The sequence below is a fragment of the Rhagoletis pomonella genome, unplaced genomic scaffold (assembly GCF_013731165.1).
Source record: "Rhagoletis pomonella isolate Grant_MI unplaced genomic scaffold, Rhpom_1.0 Rhpom_scaffold_00006, whole genome shotgun sequence".
NCBI lineage: Eukaryota > Metazoa > Arthropoda > Insecta > Diptera > Tephritidae > Rhagoletis > Rhagoletis pomonella.
In genome coordinates this window covers 56,633,407-56,653,672 of record NW_023458560.1, presented here as the reverse complement: position 1 = coordinate 56,653,672, position 20,266 = coordinate 56,633,407, and the positions used below count along the sequence as shown (strand labels likewise).

Sequence of the window (20,266 nt, the reverse complement as noted above, 5' to 3'; positions counted from 1 at the left end):
ATATCTATTCCAAAAGCCAGCGGCTATCATGTTGCTTGCCTCTTGACGGTTTGTTGGAGAACGGTGAAGGATTGTTTTACTTCCATATCGACCTCATAGGTTTACTACACTATTAAGTTTATTTGGGTTCCGGGCCACATCAAAATTACTAGAAACTGTATGGCCGATGAGTTGGTAAGCCAGGGAACCGTTGAGAAAGTACTCTCGAATAGAAAACGAGTGGGAGCTCGCTTGACCTCGTGTGGCCTGCTTCCGGACAGATGGCCGTTAAGTCAGCTCAGCAAGCGTTGGACGAGTCAATGGAATGCAAGGTTGCTAAATGCTTTTGGCCACGTGTTGACCGGAGGCGGGCTAGGAAGCTCTTGGTACTAAGCAAGTTTCACTTCTCGCTATTGATGATAGTTCTAACTAGCCATTGCGTGATAAGTAAGCATACGGTAAGGCCTAACGACCTGCTTTGCTTTAGGCCGAGTGTTATCAATTGCGACCGCCGAAAACGGAAATCTACAAAAGAAAGCTAGGGAGATATTTTATGTTATCTTAAGAGATAATGAAGCTGGCAGCTGAGCTCTTAAATAAAAATTGGATGATGACTTTCAAGCAAATCAAGGCCCATTTTGGTACTTTTCGACTGTTGGCAGCAGAAGAAATGGTAACAATGACTTAAGTTCCAGATGACTGCGAGTTCGATGGCGAAAGAAAAAAACTGCTGCCGTCTTTCAAGGACTAAAGCATGAAGACGTTTAATTACAGCGTGAGTGACCTATGTGGAGAATTTTGTGGAATGATAAAGGGCCTTAAAGGACAATTCTAACTAAGATAGTGGAAAGTCTTTTGTAAGACAACTGAAATACAGTAGGTAAGATAGTCTGAAAGATTTTGTTTCTTCTGGCACGAAAGTATTACAAAAACAAACTCCTTGCTTGCTTTTTTTAATTTTCACATTTTATTGTTAAAAAATGTGTTTTTTTAATTCTTAGAAACTTATTTTATTAATTATTTTTATTGTTTTTCTTTTTTAACTAAATGTTTGGATTTATTTGGAAACACTTTCTTCATTTCTTATAATTTTTGTAGCCTTGAATTTTTTCTTCTTTTCTTTTTAAATATTTTTTTTTATTCTAATTTTCTCTTAATTTTTAGATTATGTATTTAAAAAAAGATATTTTTATTTCATTAAATTTTTAGGGAGTTTCGTTATTTTTTTTATCAATTTTTTTATTTTAATTTTCAGATTTTATTTGTCATTAGGTCTACAGATTTTTAACAGGTTTTGTAAAAAGATATTTTTTATTTCATTTAATTATATTAATTTTTACATTTTATTGTTTTAAAAAGAAAAATTAATATATTTTTTTATTTCATTTAATTTTTAGGAACTTATTTTCTTTTTTTGAATGTAACTTTTTTTATTTTCTATTAATTTGTAGGTTATATTATTTAAAAAGGACAATTTTTTATGTATAATTAAATTTTCTTTAAATTTGTAGGTTTTTTTATTTATAAATAAAAATATTTTTAAATTGCATTTAATTTTTAAAAGCTTATGTTATCAATTTTTTCTTTTTCAAATTAACTTTAAAAAGAGTTATCTGTATTTAAGTAAACCGATAATGTGATCGAGTCTCTATTCCTTTGTTGTCTTTTTTTCCAAGAACAGCAAGTATGGATACTACAGAGAGACCTTCACTACTGGGATATCGTAATAGGTGGGATCGGATCTAGCAGGAATTAATGAAAATTAAACAAAAGGTTTTTGAATTGTTAGAATGGGTCTTGGTCTATGTTTAAATGAAAAGAACTGGTTGCAAGATTATAAAAAAATTACAAAAAATTAATTGGTTTTATTAATAGTTTTAATTAAAAACTTATGCTTTTACATATTCACATTTTCTTAAAAAAGATATTATATCCTTTTGGCCATTTTAATCATATAAATAAACTACCCGTACTCATATGAATGTCTTTAGTAATGTAATATACGAACCAGCTGTACTTATGATCTGAAAGTATATAAATGTGTTATGAAAAAAACCATTTTAGTTAGTAACAAATTATGTACGTAGTTTATAGTTTTGTTTTTCATTTATTTAGTCACCAACTAACCGATCGAAAAGCTGACAACGATGGTGTAAAAAATGGCACTGCAATCGTTTTGGCTTTCTGTGCACGTTGTAACATTATCAAAAGCATACGACGCGTGCGTAAATCACACTTGTACCAGTCAATATCGTAAATAACTTGAGCCACTTCCACGCTCTAAAAACATAGATTTACTAGTACATAGATTTTCAGATAATTTTTTGCTTTATTATTCACCCTGTAGGACACTTACACTTTCACTAACATAAGTTCCACCAATGCAATAGAGAAAGAGTTGTGTTAGTGCAGCAATGCTGTAAAAGATGTACGTGACTATGCCAATGGAGGCGGAGTTCTGGAATGAGTTATGCAAAAGGTGTGAGAAGGTAAAAAGTTTAAAACTCAAACCTTAAAATAAGAATGGTAAATGTAATTGGGATGGTGATGGTAATGGTTATGGAAATGGTAATGGTAATGGCAATGGAATTGGTAATAACAAAGATGATGGTAATGGAAATAGTAATGACAAAGTTGATGGTAATGAAAATAGTAATAACAAAGGTGATGGTAATGGTAATGGTAATGGAATTGGTAATGACCAAGATGACGATAATGGAAATAGTAATGACAAAGTTGATGGTAATGAAAATAGTAATAACAAAGGTGATGGTAATGGTAATGGTAGTTGTGGTTGTAGTACTAATGGTAATGGTAAAGAAATGAGTAGTATTCGAGAGAAAGCAGGAAGTTTAAAACTTAGTAATGGTAATCTTAATGCTAATGGTAATGGTAATGCTAAAGAATTGACTTATACCGAGAAAGAAGGCAGCTTAAAACTTAATTTTGATGGTAATGGTAATGGAACATAATTGAGTATTACTCGAGAGAAAGCAGAAAATGTAAAACTTAAGCTTTAGAAGAAGGAGGGTAATGGTAATTGTAATGGTAATGGCAATAGTATTGTAATGGTATTGGTAATGGTAATTGCAATGATAATGGTGATAGTAATAGCATTTTAATACTAGGAGTAACGGTAATGTTAAAGGTAATGATAATGGTAAAGTATCGAGTATTGCTCGAAAGAAATCAGGACTTTTAAAACTTAAACTTAAAAAAGAGGGTAATGGTAATGGTAATGGAAACATTGATGGTAACGATAGTGGAAAAGATAACAGTCCACTTCCAATGAACAATTATAACAACAAACACTTAATCAATATTACAAAGTATAGTAGTCAAGCGAGCAACCATCTCATCAACTCACCAGCATCATGTCCAAAATGCTAAAGCACAATACCAGCGCGGCTGAAAGAAAATGCATTAGCACGATGAGTGTAAATTCCGATGCGAAATCGCTGCACAGATCGATGACTTTGTTGTGGCGTTCAACCAGCACCGCCAAACGACGTTGTATCCGCACATTTTGCAACAACGTGGAGTACTCCACTAACAACCACGATTGTACATGAACAAGATGTTCATACGAGGAAGAGGAACACGGCCATTGAAAAAAATACATAGAAAAGTAAAAGTTACGCTTGTTAAGTGCAGATGAGTTGCTGAGTGGAGGAGAAGAAGCCGAGAGGGTTTGCAAAAATTTGTAAATTGAATCAATCACTATTTGACGTTCGCTTAGATGAGTGAGTGCAGTTAGTGAATTGCTAGCCGCTGTGGCATGCAGTAGTCGTTCACTTTGTGAAGAGTAGCGCCGGGCGGCCGAGTGTACGGTACGTGTAGGGCATGCACAAAATGCATATGTATGTATGTAAACATTTATGTGTAAGTAATTGGTTGGAGCATGTGCAATGCATGTTCATCCATGTGCATGCATGTTCATATGTATGGGTGGTTATGTAAAGAATCTTGGTGTAAGCGTGCGTATATGTATGTACGTGCATTTAGTGCGCACCGCATTCGGCTGCTGCTGCTGGTTTTACTCACGTTCTTGCAATTCAGCGAATGTATGGCGTATGTCAAATTGCAACATACGAAACAATGCACACGTATACAAACAAGCGCAAAGGAAGAATCCATCCACGGCACTGAAGGTGAACACTGTCATGGCGCCGGAGAGCGTCAGCATCAGGTAGGTGGCCGGGTAATAGGGTAAATTGACAAGCAGTTCCGGCAAACTGAAATATTTACAAAAAAAAAAAAAAAAAAATACAAAGGGATGGCATATTGAAAGAGTAAGTAAAAAATGTTGCCTGCAACTTGCGTGCGTAAATACATTTGCAACATAGAGGTACTTTTCAATGGATATATTGAATTTGTTGCTGCAACGACAGCTGGTTGTCATAAGTGCTGACTTTTCATTTTATAAATTCTACTAAACATTGTATGGGCTATTTATGTTTATAGGTTTACAAGTATCTATACACATACTTATGTATGTATGTAGGTATGTGCGCTCATATGCTAACATGTTGGTGGAAAAATAAATTGTTCAGAAAAGGATACTATTTTTCGCATACATGAATGTGTTCATCGGCCGTATGCAATTTCCTATATAAAAAAATAAACTACTTACTCTATTTAAAAATTGAGAGTTGCATACTACACTGTGCGACGAAATGCAACTTTTTTTGCACCCATAAAAAAATCAGGCATTTTTGGAAAGTAGAGTGAGAAAAAGTGTCCATATTGGCCGATTTTCTAGATCAGTTCATTTACGGTTTTTATGGCGAAAAACAAGCCTTAACAACAGCAATAGGTCAATAGAATATTACCTTGTAATTTTTTAAACTTCAAAATTGGTATTCGAGAGTTTTTGGGATTGCTGATTGCGAATCTGAAATCAATTTTTAAAATTTCAACATGGCGAATGGATTTTTAAAAAACTTGTTAAACCTTCATAAAATTTTGATATCCATAGGTGAGTCGCTGAATGCATAACTGAATCCGGTTTTCAAAAATTCTATATGGCGAATCTAACATGGCGGATGAATTTTTAAAAAATTTCAGATTTTTATGAAGTTTGGCATCCAAAGGCCAGTAAACCTTCCTCAGTCAGTCTCTAACGACGTCATAGGTAGAGTTACACAATTTTTTTACTGAAAGAAAACTGAAGCTCGCTAGAGTATGACATGGTGCCACCGATGATGCCTTCTGCGTAGCAATCTGCAAAGTGCCACAAAAAAAATAACCCAATCAGCAAAAGGAACTTTTAACTCTCGACTACTCTTTTGGGAAAAATAGAGCAGCACGAGTTCGCGTGAAACTGAGCTTTCTAGGATTCGGGTTGCAATATTTCTCCTCTTCAAATGACCTCCAGTATCCCTGTCAAGTGCGGTCGAGGCTCGATCAACTAGATCATTTGACCATAGCCTTCCCCTAAGCCCCTTTTCTGGCTACAATATTAAAAACATTTCTTTATCGATCCGTTGGATGTTGATTAATGAAATTCTGTAGAAAATCTATAGAACGAGATCGGTAGGTCAAGCAAAGGCAAATAATTTCGAGATAAAACTGAAAAGAGTTATACGCGATTCGTACTGACGTTGCCGGGAAAGCATGAAGCGAAGAGCCGTGAACCAAGGAAGCGTTGGAGCAATTCCTATGCCTTTTTATGGTGCTATCAAGAACCCGACTATGCCGTACCGTCATCCAAGCGAACCTCGGCTCCTTTATCCTAAAAGGTATGGAGAAAATATGGGATCAGTACATAAGACAAGCAAATTTATTAGATCGGACTCTAAACTGGAACCATTTTTCTTATCAACTAGTCAAATCTATTGAAACCGCGATTCATAGCTTCACTAACCCGATATGCATCACGTAATTCCGAAGATCCCTACAAACTTTACAGCAATACATAATCAATCTTTACGAGGACACGGGGCATAGTGTGGTGTACCGGGAAATGAGGGACCGGCCGAATATGCTAGAAAGGGATCTAAGATGGAAATTGGGGAGGGGACCCGGATCGTAAAACCTCTGCTGCGATTTCCGTCTACAGATGTTGAGAGAGAGTGACCAGGGAAGCCACCAACAGTAGGTGGAAACATTTGCACACCCGCATGGAATCGCGCTCGCTCTGGCCACGGCTTGACGGACGAAGAACACGGAGCTTGTTAAGGCTTTCAAAGCCCAACGCTAGTCTTCTCACAGGAATACCAACGGGAAACTGGGCCCCGTATAACGACTTCTTCAGAAGTTGCAGGGATGAGGAGGAGACAGAGCCCGTCCGGCGAGTGGCTTTCAGTCCGAAAAAACTCATCAAATTTCTTGGTGACCATTTTTTCGAGAGCCTAGATATCTTAGGGTAAACTCCCCCGGAAGGGCTGCTAGCTTTCGCTAGAGTATCAAAATGGTTTAAAGACACGTAAAGATAGACATGGAGAAACCCCGGAGTATCGGAAATGGTCGTTGTGTTCTCCGAGTGAACTCTTTTCAGAGCTTCAGAGAGTTTACCTAACCTAACCTGTGCATCCTTAGCATGCTGGTTCAAACCCTGCAGGGAAACTGCGGACTAGTGAATCAAATTTCTAGTTCCGTACTGAATCTTTTTCGCCAAAAACAAACGGGATCTAGTTACAAATGTGATTTCTCGCGAACCAGTACTGGGTCTAAATGTACCAGAAGCGCACCAGTTCAGAGCTAGAGATTTTCCCCACAGGGAAGCAACGCAAAGAACTGCTAGCTCAGAATTAAGTAGAGGCCAAAAGGTCTACGTGCCCCACTCGACTAGCCAAATTAACCTAACCCGTTAACAACTTTACAAATAAAATCGTGTATGGAATAGATAAGGAATCAGAGCCAGATCGGCTTAAACATTGGCTTCTACTCTTTTTAGCTAAACTTCTGTTGGCATTTAAAAATATCGTAGCTAAATATTGAAATAGGATAAACATAGTTAGTTGCGCTAAATCAAACAAAAACGCAAAACACTTCGCCATCAACTTACACAACTTTGAAGGGCAACAGCAACGGCGTTTCCTGCGATTGCCATTTGTAGTAGACCATTTTCACCAGCGGCGAAACATTGAAAAACGTATTCGTTAGCGAACCAGCTGCGAGTAGCGCAAAGGACAGCAGCGATGCAAACGAGGCCAGTGGCTCCATGATGCGACGCTTCTCGTTGCTGGTATCTGTGTGTATGTGTGTGTGTGTGTGTGTGCGATGCGAGAAGAAGTAACAAAAGAGAAAATGTTGTACAACACATAAAATAAAGAAAGCTACACAGCAAACAACAACAACTGATTTCGCAATGGCATTCTGCCAAAAACCGCGGAATGCAAATGTTTGTAGAAATACTTTAGCACACAGGCGACCAGAGCACAGAGTCTTTACTCTACACTCCGGCCGGTAAACACTTATGCTATGTAAGTAAGTATGTAGTTATGCACGAATTTCCGCTACACATATTCACAAACGCTGCTGGTACTTACCCTGCAACAACAACATACGCATCGCATGAATCACACGTTGCCAACGCTTATGGCGTACAAAAAACATGGTCATCTTCAACAACGATATGACCTTGGTAACTCCTGGACAGAATGCCTCGAGTGCACTAAAAAGATCGTCCAGATACATGAAACCGTAGAAATTCTCACCGAAGGCGCCTAAAGCAACCGCAAATGTATTCACGCAGAAACGCAATACCGTTAGAGAAGTGCGCGGCGGGCCGTTAGGTGATTGAGGCCAAAAACCGGCGATGCGCGCCGAAATGCGCGGGATGCGGAAGAAGCTGCATTCGATGGGCACCTGTGGGCCCAGAAAATGGCGCATTCTTTGATGGTGAGGTGCAGTGTGCGGATGGCGGAATGAAATAGCGTTGCAATGCCCGTTGAGTTGCGTTTTTGGCGCTCGAAGTTTCACTAACGAATGCGGCGTCCCGCAACGCTGGCGGCAATTTTATGCTGGCGCTTGAAATGGTTGTTGGGAAAGTGAATATGCGGGTTTGGGTGTTTGTGTGTTTGGGTGTGTGTGCTTGCAAGTGTGTGTAGTGTGTGGTTGCATGCAGCATTAGTTGATGCCTACTTTTGTACGCTACATGCATTTGCAACGCCCCCGAGCTGTAATTTCCGAAATTATATATGTACATATGTAAAATAGTGTACGTGTGTGTGTGTGTGTGTGTGTAGGAGTCTGCTGGTGTACTTGTGCGGCAATTAATAATACAGTACAAGCCTACAAATTTCGTAACTTTTTCCCCCAAAAGTTGTTAGATGGTTGAATTTCGTATTCATAACAAAACATAAATTTAAAATCATAACAGTAATGTAATATTCGTAATTACCATTTAGGGGCAAAACTTTTAATTACCTTCGCTGAACATCTAATGCGTGGTAGTATTTCACTTTATATGGCTAGAGAAATGTCAGCCTCAAGACACTTTCAAACTAATTTTTCAAAATGCATTTACTTTGAAAAATAAAATAAAACAAATTAAATTAAATAAAAACAACGCCCGTAACATTAATCAAAACAAGTAAGAAAGTCTAAGTTCTGGCGGAGCCGAACATTAAATACCCGGCGCAAGTATTAAATAAATGTTTTTTCACCTTTCCGCAAGCTACAGCTACATGGTAAGCCAGGGTGTATGAATTTTGAGTAAATTAGCGTCCTTCAATTTCGAAATATTGAAGTTTCAAGCATTTCTGAAATTTACAGTTATATGAAAAGCGGGCGTAATTTTAGCCCGATTTCAATCGTTTTCAACATTTTGCTTTTATGTGGTAAGCACAATAACCATACCGAGGTTGGTGCAAATTGGTAGAACGGTTACCGAGATACATATATGTGATCATAAGTGGGCGATGCCACGCCCATTTTTTTAAATTTTATCATAAACGTATTTCTTGGTAAAGAATTGTTGCAAGCATAAATTTTGAATAAATTAGCTTTAATACTTAGTGATTTATCGAAGATTTTGTATTTCTTTAAATTACCGTTATATGGGATGTGGGCGTGGTTATTGTCCGATTTTTTAGGCCATTTGGTATGTTGTGCGAAGGCCAACAACTGTGCCAAGTTTGGAAGAAATCGGTGCAACGGTTACCAAGATATACACATGTAACCATAAGTGGGCGTGGCTACGCCCATTTTCCAAACATTTATAATATTCTTATTTTTCGTCTGAAAGTTATTGTAAATGTCAATTTTGAGTAAATTATCGTCATTAGTTACTAAAATATCGCAGTTTTTGTATTTCAGAAAATTACCGTTATATGGGAGGTAGGCGTGGTTATTGTCCGATTTTGCCCATTTTCAATACCATCCGAAAGCAATTACGTTCCGTTATCCCTAGTTAACATCTCAACGCATTTAATTAGTTTGATACGTTTTTATAATACTCATAAAGTGGGAAAAAATGCCAAAGAAGTGTCACCATATTTGGCTTCGCATGCAGTGGAGGGTTAATTTCTCTTTTTTTTAATAACTTTTTTAATTTTTTGGAAAATTTATTTCAATTTTAAAAATGCTTAAAATTGTCTACACAAATAGTTTAATATTATTTGAAATTTTTTTTTTCAGTAGACGTATTGAAATAATTGGATCAAGATTGGTGAAAATTTATGAAAATCTATGACCGACCTTAATTGTTTTTAAAAGATTGTTGTAAGTTTTAGCTTATAATAAATTGGCGTCCTTCGTTATTGAAATATCGCAGTTTTCGTATTTCGTCGCCGAGTACTGTCGTTCACCCCGGTGGACGAGCGTCTAGCCACAATTCGCATCAAAGCGAGATTCTTCAACATCACGCTCATCTGCGCCCATGCCCCGACGGAAGGGAAGGAATAAAGTCCGCTCTCGACGTACAAAGATCACACTCGTTAAGTCACTCATCATGCCCGTGCTGGTATATGGCGAAGAAGCATGGAAAATGACAACGTCCGATGAGGCGGCTCTTGGAGTGTTCGAGAGAAAAATTTTGCGGAAGATTTACGGGTCTTTACGCGTTGGCGACGGCGACTACCGCAGACGATGGAATGATGAGCTGTATGAGCTTTGCGGCGACATAGACATAGTGCAGCGAATTAAAATACAGCGGCTCCGCTGGCTTGGCCATCTCATTCGAATGGATTCCGATGCTCCAGTAAAGTTTCTCAAATTTTCAAACAAGCAACAATTATTTGTAAGGAAATGAATAACAGCCTTACCACTAACAATAGCACATAGAAAAATTCGGTATAGCCTAATGCATTTAAACAATTACATAAAAGAAATAACAAAAATTTTTCAGCATTTTCTTTTCTACAATAACTTACCTCAAACGCATAAATATCTATGCCTTTTGTTTACCAAACAGCAACACTGAATTAATATTTTAAACATATCTTATGCGTTTAGTTTCGTATGTGTCTCATAACTTTTACATTTTAATTATTACTTTCACCAAATAACTGTTTACTTGTGTAATTTGGCCTTTGTTTGCATTATAAACTTATTAAATATTTCATGTCGTTTCTATGTATGTGTGTGTGTGTGTGTGTGTCTAAGTGGTAAATTCTATGGTTGGCTGAATTAAATTTTCTTTGTATAAATACGAAGACAAAAAACAAGTGAGAGAAAGTTTTCACAAGCACGCCTTTTATTTGTTCACGCACACTTGTATTTACAATTTACATACATACATACACATTTTTAGGCGACGAGTTTGGGATTAAGAAGTAGAAGGAGATACAAATTTTAAAGTTCTATTCATACTCATTTACATGCTTTTGTAGGGTTTTTGTGTGAGAGTATGTGTTAAAAATATCAAAAGTTTTGCCAAGTATTTATGGGGTGTTCCATATCAAGCGATCACACTTCATGTGTTGATGCATAAACATAAATAATAAATACATATGAAATTTGAACTTGATTAATACATTTTTAAAAATTTTACAGCACAAAAACAAAAACAAATCGATTTAATAGTTTTCCAAATATCTCGAGAGGCGAGGAAAAAATTTTAAAAGAATCTCACATACCCACATCAAAATTCTCTATGAAAAGAAATACTTAAAAAAAATTTTTGAAAAATTTTTAACATATGCCATATATGTTTTTAAAAATATGCCATCTCAAAAAAAATTTAACAAAATCGCAATTTTAGCTCTGAGTATTGCGCAATATTTAAGTATAGTATTATGGGGTACACTCTTGAATTTTTTTTTACACCAAAGTTGAGTAAAATTAGCATATTACAAATCTAAAATTTTTTTAAATTAGCCCATTGAATTTTAGTATAATAAAGTGCAAGTTTTAAGCGATTGCAAAACCGGCATACATTTTTTTAAGTATTTCTTTTCATAGAGAGTTTTGATGTGGGTATGTGAGATTCTTTTCAAATTTTTTCCTCGCCTCTCGAGATATTTGGAAAACAATTAAATCGATTTGTTTTTGTTTTTGTGGTGTAAATTTTTTAAAAATGTATTAATCAAGTTTAAAATTTCATATTCATTTATTATTTAAGTTTTGCATCAACCCTAAAAATTTGAAACAAATCAAACACATGAAGTGTGAACCCTGTCCGTTTTGATATGGAACGCCCCTTATATATGTGTTTGTGTATACATTTGTACATATGTGCCGCAATCTGGTAACTATATATATATAAGTTTACCAGATTTTCCAAATGTCTTTTTAACTGCATAGCGTCCACGAAAGCCATTCGACTCTTTTTACTTTAGCGCAAATTTTACTTGTAATATTACAATTTAATTAAAGCAAAACCAATTTTGGTTGAGAGAAGATTAAATTTACATAAATACTCAAACAAATGTGAATCGCATTTAATTGGTAAATGCATTGATTTAGCAATAAAATCATTAAGTTCCTACTTTCTTTGCATCAAAACAAGTTCTTGCATGCATTGGCAACTATTCATGCAAATTTAATTAACAAATCTGTTCTTTAATCAGATTATATTTATCCTTTTTGGAAGTAGTTCTAAAAAAAATTTCAAAGAAAAATTTTTAATTAATAACATTCGACTGCGAAGAATTTGGGTTAGTACGAATATGTAAAACTTTTGCACTGCAGACATTTCTTGCTACATTTTTAAAGCTTTTCTATGCTCATTCATTGAAGCATTTGTTGCATGAAGTTCCAGAAAGCAAATAGAATAACTTTCGATTAGTTTATTTTAATTTACAATCATTTTTAACACAAATTAATTATGCGTATTAATGTATGTCTTTGTATTGAATTTATTTGTCGTACTATAAAAGAACTTGGTCTTACTGTACTAAATAATATTTAATACTCTGAAATAAATTGAAATTGAAATGTACATACATAAATGTGTATGTTGGTCCATCAACTGTCCATTCGAAGTTATCCCGATCTCCAACCGATTCACGACTGGAGAAGTATCGTCAGCTCCGCCTAGGGAAGTCAGGCCCCAAAGCACACACATCGTAACCCAAGGACGAGGGGAGTAGTAGCAGCTTGGGCAAACCGGCAGGCACTGCTCCAAAGAGGCAGCGATCTGCTGAACAGGCAGGTGATATGTCGTCAAACGTAGGGGACGTCAGGGACGTAGTCAAGGGAGGCGGTGAGGTACTGGCCATCATCGACAGAAGGGAGGAGGAAGGGACTATCCCCAAAGAGAAGCGGAGGTTGGTGGAGAAAGCGATCGCTGAAATATACCTCCAAGTCCTAGAGGAAAATCCTGGACCTCCTCCTCTCTGCCATTATTCCGGATGGCATCAGGGTAGAGCTAAACTCCACGCCTGCGAGGACCATAGGTCAGCCCAGCTCTACAGGTTGGCCGTCATTAAGGTAGGTGAAGTTTGGCCGGGAGCCAAGCTCGAGGCTGTCAGCAAGGAAGATATTCCTAGCAGACCGAGGGCTCGAATTTGGATTTCGGCTAAACCCGCCGAGCCTGAAAAAATTTATCGGATCTTTAGATCCTGCAATATGGACCTACCAACTCATAATTGGAGCGTAGGGAAGATAGAGGAGCCGGTAGAAAATAGAAGGCAGGTGTTGCTGATTCTCAACGCCGAATCGCTAGCCTCACTGGCGCAAAGGAATTGGGTGGTGAGATTCGATTTTGTTGAAGCAACCATTTGAATCTACCGCAGCGACGAGCCGAGCTTGGACCTTAGTGAGGAGAGTGACAAGTCCGGCCTGCGCAGCGGTAGTGAAGAAGGGTTGCACAGCAGCCAGTGCTCATCCGACTCGGAGAGGCTATCCGGTTTGGGGCCACTATTTTATGAAGAAGACCTCCTCGCCGATGACACCGAGGGTGAGGAGATCGAAGAGGCGGACGTGGATGTTACAATGGTGGAGGTAAAATGGACAGATTCTTATGAAGCTGATCCAGATCAACCTCCATCACTCTAAACTCGCGGCTGCGAACCTTGAAGTCCGCTTGGCTGCCAGTGGACTTGACATTGCCCTCATCCAGGAGCCGTGCATACACGGCAACAAAATTTTCGGGCTTGGAGTGAAGGCTTTCAAGCTCATTGCCGCACAAAATGCAGGTAAGACTCGAGCTTGCATATTGGCAAGGAACGACTTAAACATCTTCCTGCTTCCACAGCTTAGTGACGGCGATCTGGTAGCGGCAAGCATTGAGCTGGACAAAACCAGGTAGAATCCATCAGACGAATAGGATTTTCTTTAATACGTGGTTTTTTCTTCAGAAAAATTACGTCCAAATTATATTTTTATTTTTCTTTTTAAATTTGCCATTTTGGCCATTTTTCGACACTTCAACAGTTTTTTCTCAAAATCTGGACGTGCTAGAAAAATTTTGTAAATGCACTTTGAATTAGAATCAAAAACTCTATAAGATGAGGTTGGCCCCGCTTTTGAAATCAAATAGGACCAAATTTTGTTGAACCGTGTAATAATTTTAAGGAATTTTTGAGAGATTTTTTTTGTTTTTGTAAGCGGACGATAGATCAAATCCCACTAATATTTTGAATGTGAAAGTTTGTGTGTGAGTGAGTGGAGTATGTTTGCTGCTCTTTACGCAAAAACGGCTGGACGTATTTCAATGAAACCTAGATTAGTATATAAGGCATTTTGTTGAAAAGAGTTGCCACCTTTTGCAAAAGTGAAAATCAATTAATTAATTAGTTAAATAAAATTTTACAACAGCGTAGATATAAAATGAAAGTGGTTCCAAAGCGATTTATTCTGAAAATATTTTTAATGAGGTTGCCACCTATTTAGAAATTTTGTAAATTCGTCGCTTAGTGTCAACTCTTTCAACCATCAGCGATTTCGCTGGCCGCAGAGCTAGCAAGCCAAAATACTGGTGAGAAATTGTCGCCGCTAATTTCTAAAATTATATGAAACTGAAATAAACTAAATATGTTTCTTTTTAAATCAATAAAACCTAAAGTAAAAAATAAAAAATTTAATTAAAATAGTACATTAAAAATAGGAAAAAACTAAAACAAGATTCTAAAAATTAATTGAAATCGAAAAATAAAACATTAGGAAGAAAATAAAAAAATTTCTTAAACGAAATTAAAAATTTAACCTTTTTCTTTTTGAGCAAAGAAATTTAAAAACTAAACAAAATTACATTAAAAATATTTTTCTTGAAAGTAATTCTTTTTAAAATAATATTACATAAAAATTAAAGGAAATTTAATTTAATGAAATTTAAAAAAGAAGTTCCTATAAATTAAATGAAATTAAAAAAATTACTTTCTGTAAGAAAAAAATTAAATAAAAAAAATTCTAACAATAAAATCCAACAATTTAAATAAAATGAAATTTAAAAAATAAATTAAATGCAATAAATGAATAAATATTTTTAAACAATAAGATCTAAAAATTATAAGAAAATTTTACTAAAATAAGAAATGAAAAAAGAAGAGAAAATAAATGAAAAAGAAGAAAAAAATATAAGTTTCTAAACAAAAAAAATCTATAAATTTAATTAAAAAAAGATAATAAGAAAACAGAATTTCTTAAAATAAAATAAAACTAAAAAGGATTATATATTTTCTTTTTAAAACAATACTATCTATAACAATAACAAGAAAAAAAATCCGCTGCCCGAGGGCTTGAACTCTGAACTCTCAAATGTTGCGCCAGTGCTTTACTCACTCGGCCATTGCAACTGTTGTAGCAGCGGGATCAAAATGATATGCAAGTGCTTTATGTAAAAAGAGCTTTTTACCATGAAAGTTGATAGGGGAGCTTTTTCTAGTAAGACCTTGGTGCCAGAATAAACAAAATTTTGCAAACTACTATTTCGCCTACTGTCTTTTTAAATTGTCTTGTTAAAGGCTTGTAACTATTCAAGTCAGAATTGTCCTGTTATACTTATGCCACTGATGTGTCCTTTTGTCCCTATTTCAACAAAAATGTTTAATCTCAGCATTATATACAACTTCAATCAATCAGCCATCGGTTTCAACCGCAACTTTAATCTCAAAAGTGTCCACAACTTTCAACGTCAATCAATACATTAACCACCTCCTCAGTTTAAAACTCGAAAACAAATATCAATTTCGATTTCGATCTCACAGTTAACCTCAAACTAAAGTCAATCTAACATCAACCGAGAACTTTCAAGGGGTCAGTGAGTGAAAGGACATTCAAAAACCAAATCAAATTCAAAACCATTTCTCTTTGATTGTCAATCAAATTAGTATGCTCATATCAACCAGAGAGCAGGAGAAATGATTAGTTCTTGCATGAAATTCCAAGCATAAATTAAACCCAAGCCAGCTGCAACTGTTTAAAAACACTCATGCGGGCGTATATAAATGTGTACATTGTGTGTATGTGTGAATGCACATATGTACATGTGTATCTTTATATGTAGTAGTATGAATGCACATATTTGTGTGTGCAGGTCATTCAAAATGTAGTATGCACTTTGTGTATTTTTACCCCAAATTGTGACGTAGGATTGAGTATAATTTAATGGGGAATTGGTGTCAATGAAATGGCATGGCCGCCTGAAGAGTGCTAATAACAATTCTCAAAACAGATCAAAGTACCGAATGCAACACATTTCTCAACCTCCAACTTGCAAATGGCAAGGAACCTAATGGGAAAATGCATAATTTTGAGTAAATATAGATAGATGTGCACGTACATTAGGGTACATCACAAAAAAATTTTACGATTTTTCCGTGGAAACTATAAAATTCATTGTATTTTAAGACTTCCTCCAAAATATTTTGGAAAAGTTTTAAGATTTACGTGAGATGGACCGATTTGAAAATATGTCCAAAAATCTCGTAATTTTAATTTCGTTAAAAACAATTTTCAAACATTTTTGGACGACCTCTTAAGCTTAAACTCTTCAATCATATGATCTGATTTTTTAGAAAACATATTTTTATATTAGTATGCACTAATTTTTTTATAAAAAATTAATTTTTATTGATCCATTTTTACAAAATGTTTTGGCGGAAGTCTCAAAAAATCTACAAATATCGATGGTACTCTGCAATAACGACACACTGTACACTTCTGTACATTATAAATATTAAACAGACCTGTTAAATAATGATTAACAATCATAATTATTATTAATGAAAGCATTTTTTTTTTGGGTAACCATTTAATGATTAAATACCATTATTTGCACCTTTTTAATGATTAGTAATTCGTTACTTTTAACGAAGAAAAATTAATTAATTAATTAATTAATTTTAATTGCATGATTATTTTATTAGTTTCGATTATTTTCAATTATATTTGAACTTTTTTAATTACTTGATTAATACAATTTTTTGATTATTTTCAATTATTTCCAACTTGTGAATAATACATTGCAACGCACTAATATACATATGATGAGAATCAATGCACTAACATAAGATAAATGCACAAGGAGAATAACAAAACCGCAGTCAATATGCATACATACCTATGTCTACAGAGTACAGTACAGTACAAATATATACTCGTACAGTTAATTTGGTTTCATTTATTTAATACTAACATATACAAATTTGCCTGCTAAACACAGCTTTTTCTATTCGGAAAAATAATTGAAAATAATCATATAATTAGAAATAATCAAATAATTAAAAACAATCAAATAAATAAAAATAATCAAACAAGTAAAAATAATCATATAATTAAAAAAAAAATTGATTAAATTTGATTATTTGGTTATTTTTGATTATTTTTTTTAATGGCCATTAATCATGATTATTTTTGATAATTTTTAATTATAATTAATTATTAATTGCTGAGTTATATAAAAAATTAAAATTAAAAAAAAATTAAAAAAATTAATGTTTACTAATCGCAATGGAAATTTAACAGCTCTGATATTAAAGAAAAATGAATTCAACAATTTTTAGAATTTTTTTCTGTCTGTCTCTCTGTGCGTTTGTACGCGCATTACTCGAAAGCTAATACATGAAATTGAATGCAGTCTTCGTCGGTTTCTTGCTAGAGGTCTGACTTAAAATATAGAAAAATTATTTAGAGAGCTGCCACCTGTAGGAAAATTTCAATTTAAGTAAACTGATAAAATAAAGTAAATATTGCAATATGGTTGTCACAAAAAAAAAGACGTTTAGAAGGCTTGCAGCCTGTTTGAAAAATTGAATCTAATTTAATTGATAAGATAATGTATATCTTGCAATAAGGGTATAAAAGTACAGAGGTTTAAAAAATCTGACTGCCGAAAATATTTTTGAGGAGGGTTACCACATGTTTGAAAATCTTTTTTCGATTAAATTGATAAAATAAATGAAATATTACCATATGGGTATTAAACTAAAGAGGTTTAAGAAACTTTGCTGCTGAAAGTATGTTCGAAGCGGGTTGCCACCTATTTGAAGATTTTATTTCAGTTAAATTAATAAAAAGAAAACTTTGACATTGAATTAGTACACCTTTAAAGAAAATGCGCGATATGTAGACTCAAGTTATAAGATTATACATTAAATTCCTAGGAGAAAGTCGATACTTTCCTACTTTCTCAGTGCCTTCGAAAATACATTAACTAACACCCACATTCATAAGAAATAAAGAGGGCTTCATAAATTGAAACTTTAGTTGAAAAACTCACTTTATAAAGCTTTTTAAATCTATTTAATTTTTTAAGAATGAGGCCAGAAGAGTTTTGGAAATACAAAAATACTTTTAAGGCGCAGTAAAGCACGCCGGTTATTTGCAAGTAGTTAATAAATTTTATATTTCCGTTGCAAAAACAGTACCGATTTTATTCATTTTATTAATTCTTTTTTTTTTTGTATGAAAAGTGGTGTACCCTAATGTTCATATATATTGGTACGTGCTGTGAGTAATAATAAATGGCTACTGCTAATACCAAATCAGTTTCGTCCATCAACATTACCACAAGTATTGACACAGTAAGACAGAGTGGATCGTTTATTTGTCAACTACTTTTGCCTGGTAGAGAAAGTGATATCTGCCAATGTATATTTATAGGCATCTAGTTGAGTGCACAGTGCCACAGCAGAAGTAGCTAGCTAAGTATGTATGTAAGTAAAACATAAGAAATGAAAGCAAGGCTTTGCTGAAATTAACCAAAATTTTGTGCCAAAGCAACTTTCGAAAAGCGAAAATGCATCAGTGGCTTTCACCAGTCTTAATTTCAAAATAAATTCAAAATCCCGCAACGCTGTAATTTGTAAATGCATCTAGCGCTCAAACAACATTGGAAAGCGTATTGATGCAATGCAGAATTAGCCATGGCATTGAAGCTATGAAGGGATGCATTTGCATAAAAATCGAATGTTTGCCTCCAGCTAGAAGTTTTTCCAGATCCATGTGGGTAGTACAATTGTGGCAAATACATTCCATTCAGTCACAACTGACACTTTATTTCAAGTGTCATTTTTTTTTTTTAAATCTTTTAATGATGTTAGCTGGTAATGACAACTGCGAGGGCTCCATTTGTTTCCGTACGCAGTGCAAACAGTTCATTGTCAACGCCAATGTAGCAGCATCTGTTGTTGTGTGGTTAACTGATATGTACTAGCAATGTACAACTCAGTAGCAATCAAGAGCCGCCTAATGTAGTGTTAATGGTGTCTGAAACAGTTATAGTGCTACCAGGCACAGTTCAAATCTGCATTTAAAAGCGAAGAAGCGAACAGCGCACTTGAACGTCGGATGCATAACTTTAAAGATGGTAAATCATAACGATATGTTATACTATGGTATGTTATGTTATGTTATGTTGTGTTATGTTATGTTGTTAATGTTATGTTATTTATGTTATGTTATTTACGTTATATTATTTATGTTAGTTATGTTATGCGATGCTATATTATGGTATGTTATATTATGTTATTTTATGTTATATTTTGTTATGTTACGTTATGTTAAGTTATGTTATGTTATGTTATGCTGTGTCATGTTATGGTATGTTATGTTATGTTAAGTTATGTTATGTTATGGTATGTTTTGGTATATTATGTTATGTTGTTTTATGTTATAACATGTTGTGTTATATTATTTTATGTTGTGTTATGTTACGTTATGTTATGTCATGTTATGTTGCATATAGATATATATATATATGGCCTCTCAATAGCATTTCTTTCTATTATTCAGTTAAAATTTCCTTTCTGCTTCCCCTTTGACTTTCACTCCTTGCAAACACTGTGGCTTCCATAAGAGGCATCCATGTCGTATACGCAACATAATTCCACTTCTATGTAGCAGCTGACAACCCATAAACGCATTTTTACATAATTTTTGGTGCGTGTAAATGCCAACATGGCTTGCGCTTCATTCACAAACACACACATACACCCGTTTACTGTAATTTGTTTGCGCTTCCGTTTTAAGAGCATCGTGCCAATGCAGCAGCACTGGCGATCGAGAACAAGTTGGCAAAGCGTACAAAAGCCTCTTAACCCCGTCAAGTGGTCATAAAGCATTTTCACATTCACTGACCCATACACACACACACACACTTACAAGCGTCGCATTGTACATTTTAATGGCTAGAAGTAGCACTCATTGCAAGCAACAAAAATTAAAAATGCGTGTCTGAGTGTGGAAGTGGTGAAGGCAGAGGTGTGGCGGGGCGGGGGCGGAGACGCAAAGTGCGTGACATTGTCCTTTTTGGGCTAACAATATTTTTTGTTCGGTAATGGTGAAATTATGTAATATGCAAATTGTATGTTTATGCTGTTTGTGATGTGTACGCATAAATGCGTGTGTGTGTATGTGTGTGTGTGTGTGTGCACATAGCATTCATTTGTGTCCGCATCAAGAGCATCAACAAAGATTGCAACAACAGAACCGAAAAATATACTGTGACAGTGACTGC

The 20,266-nt window shown here is 35.0% G+C and overlaps 2 protein-coding genes across 2 annotated transcripts in view; both read right to left on the bottom strand.

Annotated features, from left to right (window-relative positions):
• Window positions 1–1,880: 1,880 nt before the first annotated feature.
• Window positions 1,881–7,830, bottom strand: LOC118740997 (odorant receptor 22c). Its single transcript, XM_036472776.1, has 7 exons — window positions 7,473–7,830; window positions 6,989–7,172; window positions 4,024–4,214; window positions 3,347–3,528; window positions 2,336–2,437; window positions 2,107–2,259; window positions 1,881–2,003 (listed from the first exon to the last, which is right to left on the bottom strand). Exons 1-7 carry the CDS (start codon window positions 7,813–7,815, stop codon window positions 1,953–1,955), a joined length of 1,206 nt encoding a protein of 401 aa, XP_036328669.1. The 5' UTR covers window positions 7,816–7,830; the 3' UTR covers window positions 1,881–1,952.
• The window catches only part of LOC118740996 (E3 ubiquitin-protein ligase Su(dx)), a 78,931-nt gene continuing 61,020 nt past the window's right edge, over window positions 2,356–20,266 (bottom strand). The window contains exon 9 of the transcript XR_004993213.1: window positions 2,356–2,437. The gene's annotated coding sequence lies outside the window, so the exon portion shown is untranslated. The remainder of the gene's footprint in view (window positions 2,438–20,266) is intronic.